The sequence below is a fragment of the Mobula birostris genome, chromosome 29 (genome assembly GCF_030028105.1).
Source record: "Mobula birostris isolate sMobBir1 chromosome 29, sMobBir1.hap1, whole genome shotgun sequence".
In the NCBI taxonomy this organism is placed as follows: Eukaryota; Metazoa; Chordata; class Chondrichthyes; order Myliobatiformes; family Myliobatidae; genus Mobula; species Mobula birostris.
Genome location: NC_092398.1, coordinates 10,618,377 through 10,635,277, shown reverse-complemented (window position 1 = coordinate 10,635,277; position 16,901 = coordinate 10,618,377). Strand labels below are relative to the sequence as shown.

Genomic DNA, 16,901 nt, shown 5'->3' with positions numbered 1-16,901 from the left:
CCATACCCCTCTCATCCGTGCACTTAATGAAATTTCTCTTAGATGTTGCAATCCATCACTTCCGCTGTCAGCTTGTGCCCTCTGAGTAAAGAAGTTTCCCCCTCAAATATTTTACCGTTCACCCTTAACCCATGAACTCTAGCTCTAGTTTCACCCAACCTGTGCTGACACTGGGGAGAGTTCAAAGGGGGTTCGTGAAAATGATTCCAGGATTGAACACCTCGTCATATGAAGAGTATTTTCTTTGGCTTTGGGTCTGTATTCATAGAAACATAGAAAATAGGGGCAGGAGTAGGCCATTCGGCCCTTTGAGCCTGTACCGCCATTTATTATGATCATGGCTGATCATCCAACTCAGAACCCTGCACCAGCCCTCCCTCCATACCCCCTGATCCCCGTAGCCACAAGGGCCATATCTAACTCCCTCTTAAATATAGCCAATGAACTGGCCTCAACTGTTTCCTGTGGCAGAGAATTCCACAGATTCACCACTCTCTGTGTGAAGAAGTTTTTCCTAATCTCGGTCCTAAAAGGCTTCCCCTTTATCCTCAAACTGTGACCCCTCGTTCTGGACTTCCCCAACATCGGGAACAATCTTCCTGCATCTAGCCTGTCCAATCCCTTTAGGATCTTATACGTTTCAATCAGATCCCCCCTCAATCTTCTAAATTCCAACGAGTACAAGCCCAGTTCATCCAGTCTTTTTTCATATGAAAGTCCTGCCATCCCAGGAATCAATCTGGTGAACCTTCTTTGTACTCCCTCTATGGCAAGAATGTCTTTCCTCAGATTAGGGGACCAAAACTGCACACAATCCTCCAGGTGTGGTCTCACCAAGGCCTTGTACAACTGCAGTAGTACCTCCCTGCTCCTGTACTCGAATCCTCTCGCTATAAATGCCAGCATACCATTTGCCTTTTTCACCGCCTGCTGTACCTGCATGCCCACTTTCAATGACTGGTGTATAATGACACCCAGGTCTCGTTGCACCTCCCCTTTTCCTAATCGGCCACCATTCAGGTAATAATCTGTTTTCCTATTTTTGCCACCTAAGTGGATAACTTCACATTTATCCACATTAAGTTGCATCTGCCATGAATTTGCCCACTCACCCAACCTATCCAAGTCACTCTGCATCCTCTTAGCATCCTCCTCACAGCTAACACTGCTGCCCAGCTTCGTGTCATCCGCAAACTTGGAGATGCTGCATTTAATTCCCTCATCCAAGTCATTAATATATATATTGTAAACAACTGGGGTCCCAGCACTGAGCCTTGCGGTACCCCACTAGTCACTGCCTGCCATTCTGAAAAGGTCCCGTTTATTCCCACTCTTTGCTTCAGAATTCAGAAGAATGAGGGATGACCTAATTGAAATCTATCGAACGGTGAAAGGTCTAGATAGAGTTGATTTGGAGAGGATGCTTCCAATGGTGAGAGGGTCTTGGACCATAAGACACAGCCTCAGAATAGTGGGGCTCTCTTTAAAAATGGAGATGAGGAGAAATTTCTTCAACCAGAGAGTGGTGAATTTGAAGAATTCATTGCCACAGACAGCTGTGGAGGCCAAGTCTTTATGTATATTTAAGACAGAGGTTGATAGATTCTTGATTCGGTCAGGATATGAAGAGATTGGGGCTGAGAGAAAAAGTGGATCAGCTATGATGAAATGGTGGAGCAGACTCGATGGGCCAAATGGCCTAATTCTGCTCCTATATCTTATGGTCTCAGGGTAAAGAGCCTGCACGCATTTACCTATCTATACCCCTGATAATTTTGTATATTTCTATCAAGACATTAATACTCAAGTCCTCCCCATAGTCAACTGATCATGCCAATGAAATACATTGTCTTAACAGTTGCTGTAAGTTGGACCTTGTGCTATGTACTTTGAGCATCATTCCAACAGTCATCACAACTATGCAGTTTCCCATTCCCTTGCTCTCCCCAGAGCTCATGATCCACCAAGGATACGTACGACAGTGGTCCGCTCTTCTGTCCTGGCCCCACCCTGCTGGGTAGGGCTGCTCTCGGCATTCCTCCTCAATTCAAGTTTCACTGATTGCCTCTTGCCCGCGGCCTCGGTCCTCGGCGCCCTCTCCGTGACGATATCCGACAGGATCTGCTTTGCGGCTTCCTTTCTCTTGGACATCACGCTGGAGTTGAGTGCGGAGAGGAGGTCTGAGCTGTCCTGTACTGACTGAATAGAGAGAGTGCGGTTAGTATGAGCCTTCTGATGACAGCTTAGAAGCTTATCAGGGAGGGATGGTACCCCCTTGGAACATAGAACAGCATAGCACAGTACAGCTCGTTTGGCTCACGAATCAAATTGAATTGTCTTTATTACTTACATCCTTCATATACATGGAGTAAAAATCTTTACGTTACGTCTCCGTTCAAATGTGCAATGTGCAATTATAATAATTTATAATCAACATTGTGTACAACTGGTGTTGGTGCATGGCCAAATGGTTAAGGCATTCATCTAGTGATCTGAAGGCCGCTAGTTCGAGCCTTGGCTGAGGCAGCGTGTGTGTCCTTGAGCAAGGCACTTAATCACACATTGCTCTGGTGCCAAGCTGTACGGGTCCTAAAGCCCTTCCCTTGGACAACATCAGTGTCGTGGAGAGGGGAGACTTGCAGCATGGGCAACTGCCGGCCTTCCATACAACCTTGCCCAGGCCTGCACCCTGGAAACCTTCCAAGGTGCAAATCCATGGTCTCATGAGACTAACGGATGCCTATAATGTGTACAACTGGATAGTCAATACAACACAGAAATATAGTTGCGTCAACATGAATTAATCAGTCTGATGGTCTGGTGGAGGAAGCTGTCCCGGAGCCTGTTGGTCCTGGCTTTTATGCTGCGGTACCATTTGCTGGATGCTAGCAGCTGGAACAGTTTGTGGTTGGGGTAACTTGTATCTCCAATGATCCTTCAGACCCTTTTTACACACCTGTCTTTGTAAATGTCCTGAATAGTGGGAATGTTGTGTCGACATCTTAACCTACTCTGAAATCAATCTGAGCCTTCCTTCCCACATCGTCCTCCATTTCTCTTTCATTAACGTGCCTATCTAAGAGCCTCTTAAATCTCCCCATTAGATCTCAGTAATTTTTGATCCCTGGGTTCCTCCAGGAATTCAGGAATGCGCAGGAAACTTTGACTCTTCACGATCGTTTGTTTTAAAGTTTAAACAAAGATACAGAGCATGTGAAACTAAGAGCGGAGCTGAGAGGCAAAGCAGAGGTTGAAGAGATCCAATGAAAAGATGGCGACTTTGAAAAATCTATCACCCTTTGCACTCAAGATAACAGCAAATGCCTTAGATAACAGGATGCAATCAAAAGGCTGCATAATTAAAACTATTGTAACACATGTATGATGTGCTGATATTTAGACAATTAAAAATGAAAAAGTATATGTTACTGCTGTGCTGTCTTCCATCAGTGAGTGGAGATGGACCACCACATACTTTGAAAAATGCGCAAGTTTGCTAAAAATACAAATTACGTCAGTTAAAGAGCTACGATTTTAGTCTTAGCATTAATTCAACTAATATCTTATAGTATAAAAAACAACCGATTCCAACATCTCTAATACATATAGCTCTACCACCACCCCTGGTAGTGCATTCCACGCATCCACCTCTCTTTACATAAGAAAACCTACCTCTGACATCCCCTCTATACTTTCCTCCAGTCACCTTCAAAATTATGCTCCCTTGTAATAGCTATTTCCACCCTGGGAAAAGGCACTAGCTGTCAACTATATCTAGGAAGTGGGTTCTGTTCGTGATTAAACTTGGTTCTCGTGCAATGTATTTCTGCAGTCCTCTGGCATTCAATATGTCCAGAAGCAAGAACTGAAGCCATCCCTGCCGATGATTTTACAAGGGCCGGGAGTGCTCAGAAACGGCAGACGGAGCTCGATCCAGAAAGATATGAAGTGATATATAACTACACACCTCTTTTAAGTCACCTCTAATCCTCCTTCGTTTCAAAGAGAAAAGCCCTTAATTGCTCAACCTACGCACATAAGACATGCTCTCTAATCGAGGCAGCATTCCGGCAAGTCTCCTCTGCACCCTCTCTAAAGTTTCCACATCTTTCCTATAAGGAGTTGAACAGACTGAGCACAACTTTCCATGTGTGGTCTAACCAGAGTTCTACAGAGCTGCAACATAACCTCAGGGCTCTTGAACTCAGTCCCTCAAATAATGAAGGCCGACACACCATGGACTTTCTCAACTTGCACTTCAACTTTGGGGGAATCTAAGGGCTTGAACCTCAAGATCAAAGTAAATTTTATTATCAATGTACATGTGTGTCACCAGATACAGCCCTGAGATCCATTTTCTTGTGGGCATACTCAGCAAATCCAAAGAAGAGTAACTATAACAGGATCAATGAAAGATCAACCAGAGTGCAGAAGACAACAAACTGTGCAAATGCAAATATAAATAAATAGCAAGAACATGACATAAAGAGTCCTTAGAGTGAGATCATTGGCTGTAAGAACATTTCAATGATGGGGCAAGTGAGTGTAATTTACCCCTTTTGTTGAAGAGCCTGATGGCAGCAGCGAGAACAGAGCATGGCCTGGGTGGTGGGGATCTCTGATGATGGATGCTGCTTTCCTACGACAGCGTTTCATGTAGATATGCTCAAAGATCCCTCTACTCCTCCACACTAAGATCCTGCCATTAACCCTGTATTCTGCCTTCAAGCTTAACCTTCCAAAGTGAATCACTCCACATCTTTCTGGGTCGAGCTCCGCCTGCCATTTCTGAGCACTCTCGGCCCCTGTAAAATCATCGGAAGGGATGGCTCCATTTCTTGCTTCTGGACATATTGAATGCCAGAGGACTGCAGAAATACATTGCACGAGAACCAAGTTTAATCACGAACAGAACCCACTTCAAAACAAACTTAAATGCTTCTCTCCAGTTCTTAAGTGCCTGAGTCTGTAAGCATGAATGCATAACATTCTTCACAATAACTATGTCATATTCTGGAATGTAAAAGGATTCCTGTACAGATTTCAGGTACAGATCTCTCCTGCAGTTTGGCAAGACAACATGACCCAGCCTGTACTTCATTAATCTTCAGCTTATATTTTCAGAAGCTTGGAATTATCTGCAGCTTAATGTGAAAAAGACTAAGGAGCTGGTGGTAGACCTGAGGAGAGCTAAGGTATCGGTGACCCCTGTTTCCATCCAGGAGGTCAGTGTGGACATGGTGGAGGATTACAAATACCTGGGGATACAAATTGACAATAAACTGGACTGGTCAAAGAACACTGAAGCTGTCTACAAGAAGGGTCAGAGACGTCTCTATTTCCTGAGGAGACTGAGGTCCTTTAACATCTGCTGGACGATGCTGAAGATGTTCTATGAGTCTGTGGTGGCCAGGCGATCACGTTTGCTGTTGTGTGCTGGGGCAGCAGGCTGAGGGTGGCGGACACCAACAGAATCAACAAACTCATTCGTAAGGCCAGTGATGTTGTGGGGATGGAACTGGACCCTCTGACGGTGGTGTCTGAAAAGGGGATGCTGTCTAAATTGCATGCCATCTTGGTCAATGTCTCTCATCCACTACATAATGTACTGGCTGGGCACAGGAGTACATTCAGCCAGAGACTCATTCCACCGAGATGCAGCACTGAGCGTCATAGGAAGTCATTCCTGCCTGTGGCCATCAAACTTTACAACTCCTCTCTTGGAGGGTCAGACTTCCTGAGCCAATAGGCTGGTCCTGGACTTATTTCATAATTTACTGGCATAATTTACATATTACTTTTTAACTCTTTATGGTTTTATTACTATTTATTATTTATGGAGCAACTGTAATGAAAACCAATTTCCCCCGGGATTAATAAAGTATGTCTATGCAAGACATTGGTTAGGGCATTGAGATTCAATGCAGCGAGGTTTGAAGGCAGCAGTAACTAGCCAAACTTCCTAACTGTGGAGGAGGCATAATCTTAAGATGGCTTACGGGAGTGGGGTGGTGGGGGGGTGGAGTATAGGAGAGGATGTCAGAGTTAAGTTTTTCTTATTTACAAAGAGAGTGGTTGGTGTGAGGAGTGTGTTGTCAGGGAAGATGGTAGAGACAGACGCTTTCTGGACCTTTAAGAAACTCCTAGATGACAGAAAATGACAGAAATCACGTGGATGACAGAAAAATTGAGGGCTACGTGGACAGGAAGCATTAGGTTGATCTTGGAATACAATGGAAGTCAGCACAACATCATTGGCTGAAAGGCGTGTTCTGTACTGATCAGAATCAGGTTTAATATCACCTGCCTATGTTGTGAAATTTGTTAACTTTGCAGCAGCAGTACAATGCAATACTTAATAATAGAGGAAAAACACTGAATTACAGTAATATATATTAGTTAAATTAAATAAGTGGTGCAAAAATAGAAAACAAAATAGTGAGGTAGTGTTCATGGGTTCAACGTCCATTCAGAAATCGGATGGCAGAGGGGAAGAAGCTGTTCCTGGTTCGTTGAGTGCGTGCCTCCATCTTGACAGTAGCAAGGAGAACAAGGCGTGACCTGGGTGATGGGGGTCCCTAATGTACGCAGGAGGATAAGATCAATGTTTTCATCTTCCCAACTCCAGCAGCTTAAGGCAAGATCGTATCTAATGGACGGACTGGAGTCAGGAGACTCCTTTGGTCATCAGCGGGTGGGGCAAGGTGTCGGTCTTCCAGTGCGCTGGCACAAGGTGAGTCAGTTTTTGACAAGGGAGCGAGGGATAGCGAGGGTTGCTAGTGGGCTTCAGGATGTACTTGGAGCAACGAGCAACCTGCAGGAGGAAACCGAGCAGGTCAAGCAACATCTGCGGAGGAAAAAAATCTGCAGGGTTTTGAAATCCCTTTCGAAACCGCCGATTGCTTGCAATGCAAGAACCCAAGAAAATAGCAGGAGTAGGCCATTTGGCCACTCACAAGCCTGTCCCACCACTCCATCAGATCGCGGCTGATCTACGCTCGCCCCAACTCCTCAGTCATTCAATTGTTTATTTACCTCCACCTTAAATACAGCCGTTGACCTGGTCTCCTTCACCCGCTGCAGCAGAGAATTCCAGCGATTCGTCGCAATCTGAGAGAAATTGCTGTGCATCTGAGTTTTAAATGGCCATCCATCCATCATGAGTTGAGAGTTAAAGGGCAAAAGTTTAGGGGTAACATGAGGGGGAACTTCTTTACTCAGAGAGTGGTAGCTGTGTGGAACCAGCTTCCAGCAGAAGTGGTTGAGGCAGGTTCGATGTTGTCGTTAAAAGTTAAATTGGATAGATATATGGACAGGAAAGGAATGGAGGGTTATGGGCTGAGTGCAGGTCGGTGGGACTAGGTGAGAGTAAGAGTTCGGCATGGACTAGAAGGGCTGAGATGGCCTGTTTCCGTGCTGTAATTATATGTTTATGGTTATCCCCGATCTTGTACTTCGGTCCCCTTGTTAAGATTTTCCCACTGTCAACATCTCCCCGTCAACCACCCCCCCAGGATCTCATGTGTTTGAATAAGACCACCCCTCATTCTTCAGTACTCCAAGGTATACAGCCACCAAGCCTCTAGTTAGGACAACACTCTTGTGCCTGGAATTTGCCTGGTGAATCACCTTTGGACGGCCTCCAATGCTACCATGTTCTTCTTTAGGCAGAGGGGTGGAAACTGTGCACAGTATTGCAGGCATCAGCTCGTCAACACCCTGTACAAAGACAACAAAACTACCCTTTTGTTCTTTCTCACCTCTCCACAACAAGAGCCAAATCCTGGATGCTGCTTTAAATACTTGTTAGACCTGCCTGCTAACATTGTGTGAATCATGCACCAGAACCCTTCACTCGCTTGTCATCTCTCATAGAGGCTCATAAGATTAGGAGGGGCACAGATAAAGTGGTTGGGTGGTGGAGTAGAGATACCCTCCTGCCAAACAAGGTGTTAGGCGTGCCTCCCCTCCGCTAGCCTGCAGGTCACCCTTGGGCAAGGTGTAGCACCAGCTTAGCCCCCCGATCAGGGTCATGTGAAGTCATGGGAGCAGGTGGTGGATGGTCGTATGAGCAGATGGTGCATATCACAAGTCCTGGTTATGCGACCACTGACGCCAGGCAGACAATCTCTGAAGAGTAGAGTATTGATAATGGCTGGGGTCATCCATCTTGTAAAGACACTGCCCAGAAGACAGCAATGACAAAGCGCTTCCAATAACGAGCCTGGTCATGGGACTATGATTACTTGTGGCACACGATATGGAACATAATCTGCTTCTGTTTCCTAGGGTTGAAATGCTGAATATCAGAGGGCAGAATCAGCATACAATTAATATCACCAGCATATGTCATGAAATTTATTGTTATGCAGCAGTACATTACAATATATAATAAAAATAGCAAATTGCAGTAAGTATATGTGTATTTTTCAGAAGTTAAATTAGGTAAGTGGTGCAATGAAAGAAAACAAAAGGTGTACAAGATAATAAGAGGCATTGATCATGTGGATAGTCAGAGGCTTTTCCCCAGGGCGGAAATGGCTAGCACGAGAGGGCACAGTTTTAAGGTGCTTGGAAGTAGGTACAGAGGAAATGTCAGGGGTAAGTTTTTTTTTAATGCAGAGAGTGGTGAGAGTGTGGAATGGGTTGCCGGTGACGGTGGTGGAGGCGGATACAATAGGGTCTTTTAAGAGACTGCTGGACAGGTATATAGAGCTCAGAAAAATAGAGGTCTAAGGGTAACCCTTGGTAATTTCTCAGGTAAGGACATGTTCAGCACAGCTTTGTGGGTCGAAGGGCCTGTATTGTGCTGTAGGTTTTCTATGTTTCTAAAAGCTTTGAGGCAGCAACAACATAAAATACTGGAAGAACTCAGCAGGTCAGGCAGCATCTACGGAAATTAATAAACAGCTGACGTTTCAGGCTCAGACCTTTCATCAGGGCTGAGAAGGAAGGGGAAAGATGCCAGAATAAAGAGGTGGGGGGGGGGGAGGGGAAAGCTGGAAGGTGATAGGTGAAGCCAGGTGGGTGGGAAAGGTCAAGGGCTGGAGAGGAAGGAATCTGAAAGGGGAGGAGAGTGGACCGTACAAGAAAGGGGAGGAGGTGGGAACACAGAGAGAATAGGCAGGTGAGAAGAAGTAAAAGTTCGGTGGGTAATGGTGGGGAAACAGGCCTCAACCTGTAGGGCTCTGAAAACCTGTGCCAACCAGGTGGTGCATGCAATAAGGCGAGAGGGGCGAGTTCAAAGGAGTTGCAAGATGTGGTGGGTGCGTAGAATGGTAGTAGGGGGTAGATAAGTACATTAGGGACTTCTACGAGATTTATCTTGTATTTATTTATTGTGATACAGTGTGGAATAGACCCTTCCAGCCCTTCGAGCCACACTGCCCAGCGATCTCCTGATTTAACCCTAGCCTAATTACGGGACAAGTTACAATGACCAGTTAACCTAATAAAATGGTACGATTTTGGATGAGGGAGGAAACGGGAGCACCTGGAGAAAAACCACGTGGTCACGTGGAGAACGTACAAACTCCTTACAGGCAGCAGCGGGAACTGAACCCGGGTCATCGGTACTGTAAAGCGTTGTGCCAACCACCATGCTACCATGCTGCCCAAACATTCCATTGTGCCAACACAGCCTGTCCACGACGTTCAGCAGGAGAACACAAGCAGGAACAACAAAACTTAACAGACACATGAATGTGAGGGAGAATGGAAAGATGTGGACATTGTGTGTGCAGAAGGGATTAAGTTTAGTTGGCTATTTGATTGCTAATTTAACTGGTTCACAGCACTGTACTGTGTGCTGAAAGGTCTGAGTCTGTGCTGCACTGTTCTATGTTCTAACACTTCCCTCACTTGCCATCACTCTGCATTTAGATAACAATGTGCCTTTTGATTCCCCTGACCAAAGTGAATGATCTCACACTTTCCTACCTTAAACACCATAAAGACCACAAAATACAGGAGCAGATTTAGGCCATCTGGCCCATCGAGTCTGCTCTGCCAATTCATCACGGCTGATCTAATTTCTCTCTCAGTCCCACTCTCCTGCCTTCTCCCCGTAACCCCTCACTAATCACAGATCTATCAAACCCTGTCTTAAATATACCCAGTGGCTTGGCCTCCACAGTCGCCTGTGACAATGAATTCCACAGATTCGCCACTCACTGGCTAAAGAACTTCCTCCTCACCGTTCTAAAAGGACGCCCCTCTATTCTGAGGCTGTGTCCTCTGGATTTAGATTCCCCACCACAGGAAATATCCTCTCCACATCCACTCCATCGAGGCCTTTCAACATTTGACAGGCTTCAATGAGGTCATCCCTCATTCTTCTGAATTCCAGTGAGTGCAGGCCCAGAGCCATCAAACACTCCTCATATCACAAGCCTTTCAACCAAGGAATCATTTTCTTACATCTCCTTTGAACCTTCTCCAACGTCAGCACATCCTTTCTTAGATAAGGGGCCCAAAACTGTTCACAATACTCCAAGTGATGCTTCCCCAGTGTTGTATGAAGCTTCAAAACTACATCCTTGAACACCATTTGCTGGGTTTTTGTTCAATCTAATTATATTCCATCACAGATTTGCACTGTCCTCACCACCATATGCCCCTTCACCTGCAGGGAAAACTCTTTGGTCCGCTGTGGTTCATCCTTCAGCTCCCACAGTCCAACATTTTGTGTTAGCAAATTAGCAAAATTTGAGATATACTACAGATTAAAAATTCATTCCCCAAGAAATTTGAGGAAAAGTTTATAAATATGGAATGCACACAGAGAAATGGACAAGTTTACCAAGGACATTCCATGGACTGCTGGTTCACAGCGTGAAGCCACAATGAATTTGCTTTGGAAACTGATAAGGTAACCTCTTTTTTCATACTTGCCGCTGCTGGTTTGGAGCGAGAAGCCAGTTAACGGATTTGCTTTGGAAATTGACAAGGCAACCTCTTATTTCATTTACTTGCTGCTGCTGTTTCACGGTGCGAAGCCACTTAAGGACTGCGCTGAATGATCTGGCAAGGCTCGGGATTAGGTGTATGGTTACGTAGGGGGCCCTTGGGGCAAGTTCTGTGGGCTACTGCTGGAGGAGGGAGTTACCACGCCACGAGATACCAAGAGCCCACCTTCACACTTGCCATCGACACTGGCTGATATCGCACCTGCCATCTGATGTCACCCAGCTTCCTAAATAGCAAAATTAATCTGTAATTGTTTTATGTCTTCCCCATTTAGATAGGATTCTCCTTCTTTTTGGATATCACCATACATTCTGTCTTTTTGCAATTGATAGATAGACCCATTTTTGCACTTTTTTCAACAGTTACATCAAGTTTTGTAATTCTTCCTCCGTACTTGCAATTAACACAGTGTCACCCGCATATCTGGCAAGTAATACTTTCAGGGAAAAGTGATCAAGATGGAAAAGAAGTTTGCTTACGCTCGAAAGGGACACAATCCATCAGAAACCAGACCCCTGAACTTAAATAGTTATAGAGTGCATTCATTAAAAGTAAAAAGTCATAGTTAAGTTTATTGTTATATGCAAAATTGCAAGTATGTGCAGGTGCAGCATCACAGGCACAGGGCATCATATAAGCAGCATTTACAAGAAAAACATAAATATATATTATATTTAGTTCACAAGAAAACACACTGACAACAAAAGATAAAGTCCATTTTTAGTGCAAACTGGTCAAAGCGTTCCAAACTGCTCAGCTGTAGTGGTTGGAGTTTTGCCAGTTGCTTTAAAAACTAAGCTATTTATTTGTATATTTTTAAATATTATTGAGACACAGGCCCTTCTGGTCCTGCAATCCCCGCTGCCAAACAATCCCTCGATTTCACCCCAGTCTAATCACAGGACAGTTTACAATGCCCAATTAACCTACTAACCGGCACGCGTTTGGACTGTGGGAGGAAACCAGAGCACCTGGAGGAAACCCACGCCTGGCGGGCAGCGGTGGGCATTGAACCCGGGTCGCCTGTACTCTAAACCGTTGTGCTAACCCCGCGCTACCATGCAGAACCTTAAGGCAGATTGGAAAATTAGATTTAAGAGCTTGTCAGTAGTTTGACAATTATCTTAACTTTTTTAACAAATGCACGTAAAATTCCCACAAGGAATATTATCCATCTGTAGATTAGTAAAAAAAGGTTAAAGGCAGTGCTACATTTAAAGAGGTTTATAATAACGCCAAGAAGATTAGTAAGCCTGAGGATTTAAGGGTTTTAGGATGGAGCAACAAATGACTGGAAGTAAAAACTGGTGGAGAGATTAGACGACACTTACTGACTGACTCTCACAATGAATAAATGGTTTTAGGGGCGTCTACAACCTTGTAAAAAGGAAGGAAGTGGTAAAATAACTATGGGTCCCAGAAACACAATGACAGGAACATTATTAATTAAAGAACAAAAAAAAATGGTAATAAAGGAGATTGTTTTATCTACCTTGACTCCAGAGCACAATAAATGTATGAGAATTAGCAGAGGAATCAAAGGGCTTTTTAATAATGTGGAATTTTATGCCAGTTAGTAGGGTAGCGTAGTGGTCAGCACAACGGTTTAAAGTACAGGAGACCGGGGTTCAATTCCCGCCAATGCCTGTAAGGATTTGTACGTTCTCCCTGTGACCGCGTAGGTTTCTTCCAGTTGCTCCACTTTCCTCCCACGGTCTAAAACTGCCGATTTGTAGGTTAGTAGGTCATTGTAAATTGTCCCATGATTAGGCTCGGATTAAATTGGGGGATTGCTGGGTGGCGCGGCTCGAGAGGATGGAAGGAACAATTCCGCGCTGTATCTCAATAAGTAAATAATATCATGAAGGAGAGAGCGCTGCAGGAATGAGGAGAACTAGAACCTTGCCACTCCACATATTACAGGGCTTTACAAATGGTGGCTGTGGAAACAGCAGATTTAGGGCGGCAAGGTTGTTACTTAACGATCGCTTTACAGTGCCAGTGATCAGCGTTCAGGGTTCAATTCCCGCCACTGTAAAGAATCTGTACATTCTCCCATGACCACGTGGGTTTCCCCTGGGTGCAGCAGTGTCCCCCCATGTTCCAAAGCCCTACAGCTTAGGGTTAGTAACTGTGGGCACGCTGTGCTGGAGACGGAAGCGTGGCGATACCTGTGGGCTGCCCAGCACAATTCTTGCCGATTTGATCTGACACAAAAACAAAGCTTTTCACTGCATGTCTTGATGTTTCAATGTACATGTGACAAACAAAGCTAATCTCCATCTCATCCAATGACAATTTAAAATTTCCTGGATTCTTTGGAGAAATAACAGAAAGGTAGCATTTTTAAGTGGTCAGAGGAATTACAAAGGTTGAGGTTTTGGAGGTCTGGCCATGCTGGTTGATGAGATACCAAGTAACCCACCAGGGACAATAGAAGTTCAGAAGGCTAACTGTGCATTAACCTTTTTGAAAGGGCTTTGGAGCAGAAAAGCGAAGGATTTGCTGGGATTGTTCGGGGCACTTATGGGACCACACGGCTCATGGGTTGCATCACAGCTTGGTAGGGGAACACCAATGCCCAGGGATGGAACAAAACTACAGAAAGGGATGGATGCAGCCCAGTCCATCACAGGCAAAGCCCTCCTCACCACTGAGCACATTTACAAGAAGCGCTGCCATAAGAAAGCAGCATCCATCATCAAATACTCTCCCCAATCCCCCACCATCCAGAACATGCCTCTTCTCGCTACTACCATTGGGCAGAAGGTACGGGAGCCTTAGGTCCCACACTGCCATGCTCAGGAATAGTTATTACCCTACAATCATCAGGATCCTGAACCGACGTGGAAAACTTCACCCACCTCAACTCTGAACGGATTCTACGACCTGACAACTCACTGTAAGGACTTTAAGCAACCTGTTCTCACTATTATTGCTTTTCATTTGCCCAGTTTCTCTTTATTTGAACATTGGCAGCTGTGGAGGCCAAGTCACTAGGTATACATAAGGCAGAGGTTGCTAGATTCTTGACTAGTTGGGGCATGAAGGGATCCAGGGAGAAGGTAGGAGATTGGGGCTGAGATCAACCATGATGAAATGATGGAGCCGAATCGATGGGCCCATTGGCCTAATTCTGCTCCTACATCTTATGGTCTTGGTTGTTTATGCCTGTTTATGTATAGTGTTTCATGAATTCTATTTTATTTTTGTCCTGTAAATGCCCACAAGAAAATTAATCCCAAGGTAGTATATGGTAACATTCAAAGTTCAAAGTAAATATTCTTTCTTTTTTACATAAACGTCAACACATACAAACCTCAGATTCATTTTCCTGCGGGCATACTCTGCAAATCTATAGAATAGTAACTATAACAGGATCAATGAAAGATCAACCAGAGTGCAGGAGACATCAAACTGTGCAAATACAAATATAAATAAATAACAATAAATAACGAGAACAGGAAATAACAAGATAAAGAGTCCTTAAAGTGAGATCATTGGTTGTGGGAACATCTCAGCGGATGGGCAAGTGAGTGTAGTTACCCCCTTTGTTCAAGAACCTGTTCGTTGAGGGGTAGTAACTGTTCCTGAACCTGGTGTGCAAGATCTGAGGCTCTTATACCTTGCATCTGATGGAAGCAGAGAGAAAAGAGCATGGTCTGGCTGATGAGGAACTTTGATGATAGATGCTGCTTTGATATATACGTAGGTACTTTAGTAATCAAATTTCTTTGAACACACTGGAAGTGCCATGTGCTGGTTTGGTTTACTGCTCTAAAAAATGTAATTGTTGGAGGCAACATAGGCTGGACTGTCTGGATTGATTTGAGAGATAAGGAGTTATCCTGCGAAACACGTCTACTTTCCGAAGAGGCTGTAAAGAGCTGGTATGCACATCATACTCATGTCATTCTACAGTACAGAGCATCCTAACAAGTTGCATCACTGCACGGTACAGAAACTTCACTGCGGCAGGCAGGACTGGTCTACAACGGGTGGTCAAAACTGCCCAATGCATCACTGGCACCAACCTACCCGCCAACAAGGACATATAGTATATACAGAAAGGTGCTGGAAACGGGCCAGTTACATCATGAAAGATCCCATCCAGCCTGCTCATGGACTGTTTGTCCCACTCCCATCAGGGAGGAGGCTGCATAGCATCCACACCAGGACCACCAGACTCAAAAAAAGTTACTTTCCGCAAGCAGCAAGACTGATCAACACCTCCATCCATTAACCCAGCCCTCTACAACCATACCACCACAACTTTATCACTTCCTGTCAGCCACGTGACTTACAGACACTTTTATGCCTAGTGTCACTTTATGGACACACAATCAGTCAATGTATATAAGCTATCTTATGTATTTATATTTATTGTATTTTTAAAAATTATTGTGTTCTTTATCTTATTCTATTTTTGTGCTGCATCAGATCCAAAGTAATAATTATTTCTTTCAAATTAAATTTATTATCACCATATCCAAACCCTGAGATTCATTTTCTTGCAGGCAAACTCATTAAATCCAATAACCATAATAGAATCAATCACACCAACAGGGTGGACAACCAGTTTGCAAAAGACAATAAATCGTGCAAATACAAAAAGAAAAAAAAAATAATAAACTAAGAAATAAATATTGAGAACTTGAGATGAAGGGTCCTTAAAACTGACTCCATAGGTTGTGAGATCATTTCAATGATGGGGCAAGTGAAGTTGAGTGAAGTTTGGTTCAACAGCCTGATGGTTGAGGGATAATAACTGTTCCTGAACCTGGTGGTGTGAGCCCTGAGGCTCCTGTACCCTCTTGTTGATGGCAGAAGTGAGAAGAGAGCATGACCTGGGTGGTGGGGGTCCCTGAAAATGAATGCTTCCTCCCAGTGATAATGCTCCATTTTGATGTGCTCAATGGTGGGGAGGGCTTTACCCCATGGTGGACTTTATACTCTTCACAACCCTACTTACCTAGTCAAATAACTTTAGATATAGAAAGATAAGAGGTCTAAATGGACAAAGGGGCTCGAGGTACATAATCTATTTCTGGTTCTATTCTAATCTTCTATAACAAACTTCTATAGATGTGTGGTGGAGAGTATATTGACTGGCTGCATCACAGCCTGGTATAGAAACACCAATGCCCTTGAATGGAAATTCCTACAAAAGCTAGTGGATACGGCCCAGTCCATCACAAAATAAAACCCTCCCCATGAATGAGCACATCCACACAAAACATCATCACAGGAAAGCAGGGACCCCCACCACTCAGGCCATGCTCTCTTCTCACTGCTGCCTTCAGGAAGAAGGTACAGGAGCCTCCGGACTTCCACCACTAGGTTCAGAAACAGTTACTATCCCTCAGCCATCAAGCTCTTGAACAAAAGGGAATAACTTCACTTACCCCATCATTGAAATGTTCCCACAACCCATGGACTCACTTTCAAGGAATCTTCACCTCATGTTCTCGATATTAGTTGCTTACTTATTTATTATTATTATTTCTTTTCTTTGTATTTGCACACATTGTTGGTCTTGTGCACTCTGGTTGAACGTCCAAGTTGGGAGGACTTTCACTGATTCTATTATGGTTATCATTCAATAGATTTATTGAGTATGTCACTCAAGAAAATAGATCTCAGGGTTGAAAATGGTTACAAACATGTACTTTGACAATAAAATTTACCCTGAACTTTAATCTATGCACCCAGGAATATCAGGTAGGTGATTTGTATGTATGGCACAGCCTACCTGTCTTTTTGCCCGCTTAAATGGACAGAAGGAACTCAGATGACCTTTACACGGTGCAAACTGTCCACACAGCAGCACCAGGGAACCAATAAAGAGCAGAAGAATCCAAACTCACATAAAAACTCCCCTTAATTAGACTGTTTGTTTACTAGGTCAAAGTGCACAATGATGTGGCAGAGTT

At 44.3% G+C, this 16,901-nt stretch overlaps 1 protein-coding gene across 4 annotated transcripts in view; it reads right to left on the bottom strand.

The window, feature by feature from the left end:
• Positions 1-16,901, bottom strand: part of luzp1 (leucine zipper protein 1) — a 198,666-nt gene that overhangs the window by 24,918 nt on the left and 156,847 nt on the right. For all 4 annotated transcript variants that reach the window (XR_011883569.1, XR_011883570.1, XM_072246820.1 and 1 more), the window contains one exon: positions 1,978-2,199. Coding sequence is in view for 2 of the 4 variants with exons in the window: in XM_072246820.1 (XP_072102921.1) it covers positions 1,978-2,199 (222 nt within the window). In the remaining 2 variants the exon portion in view is untranslated. The remainder of the gene's footprint in view (positions 1-1,977; positions 2,200-16,901) is intronic.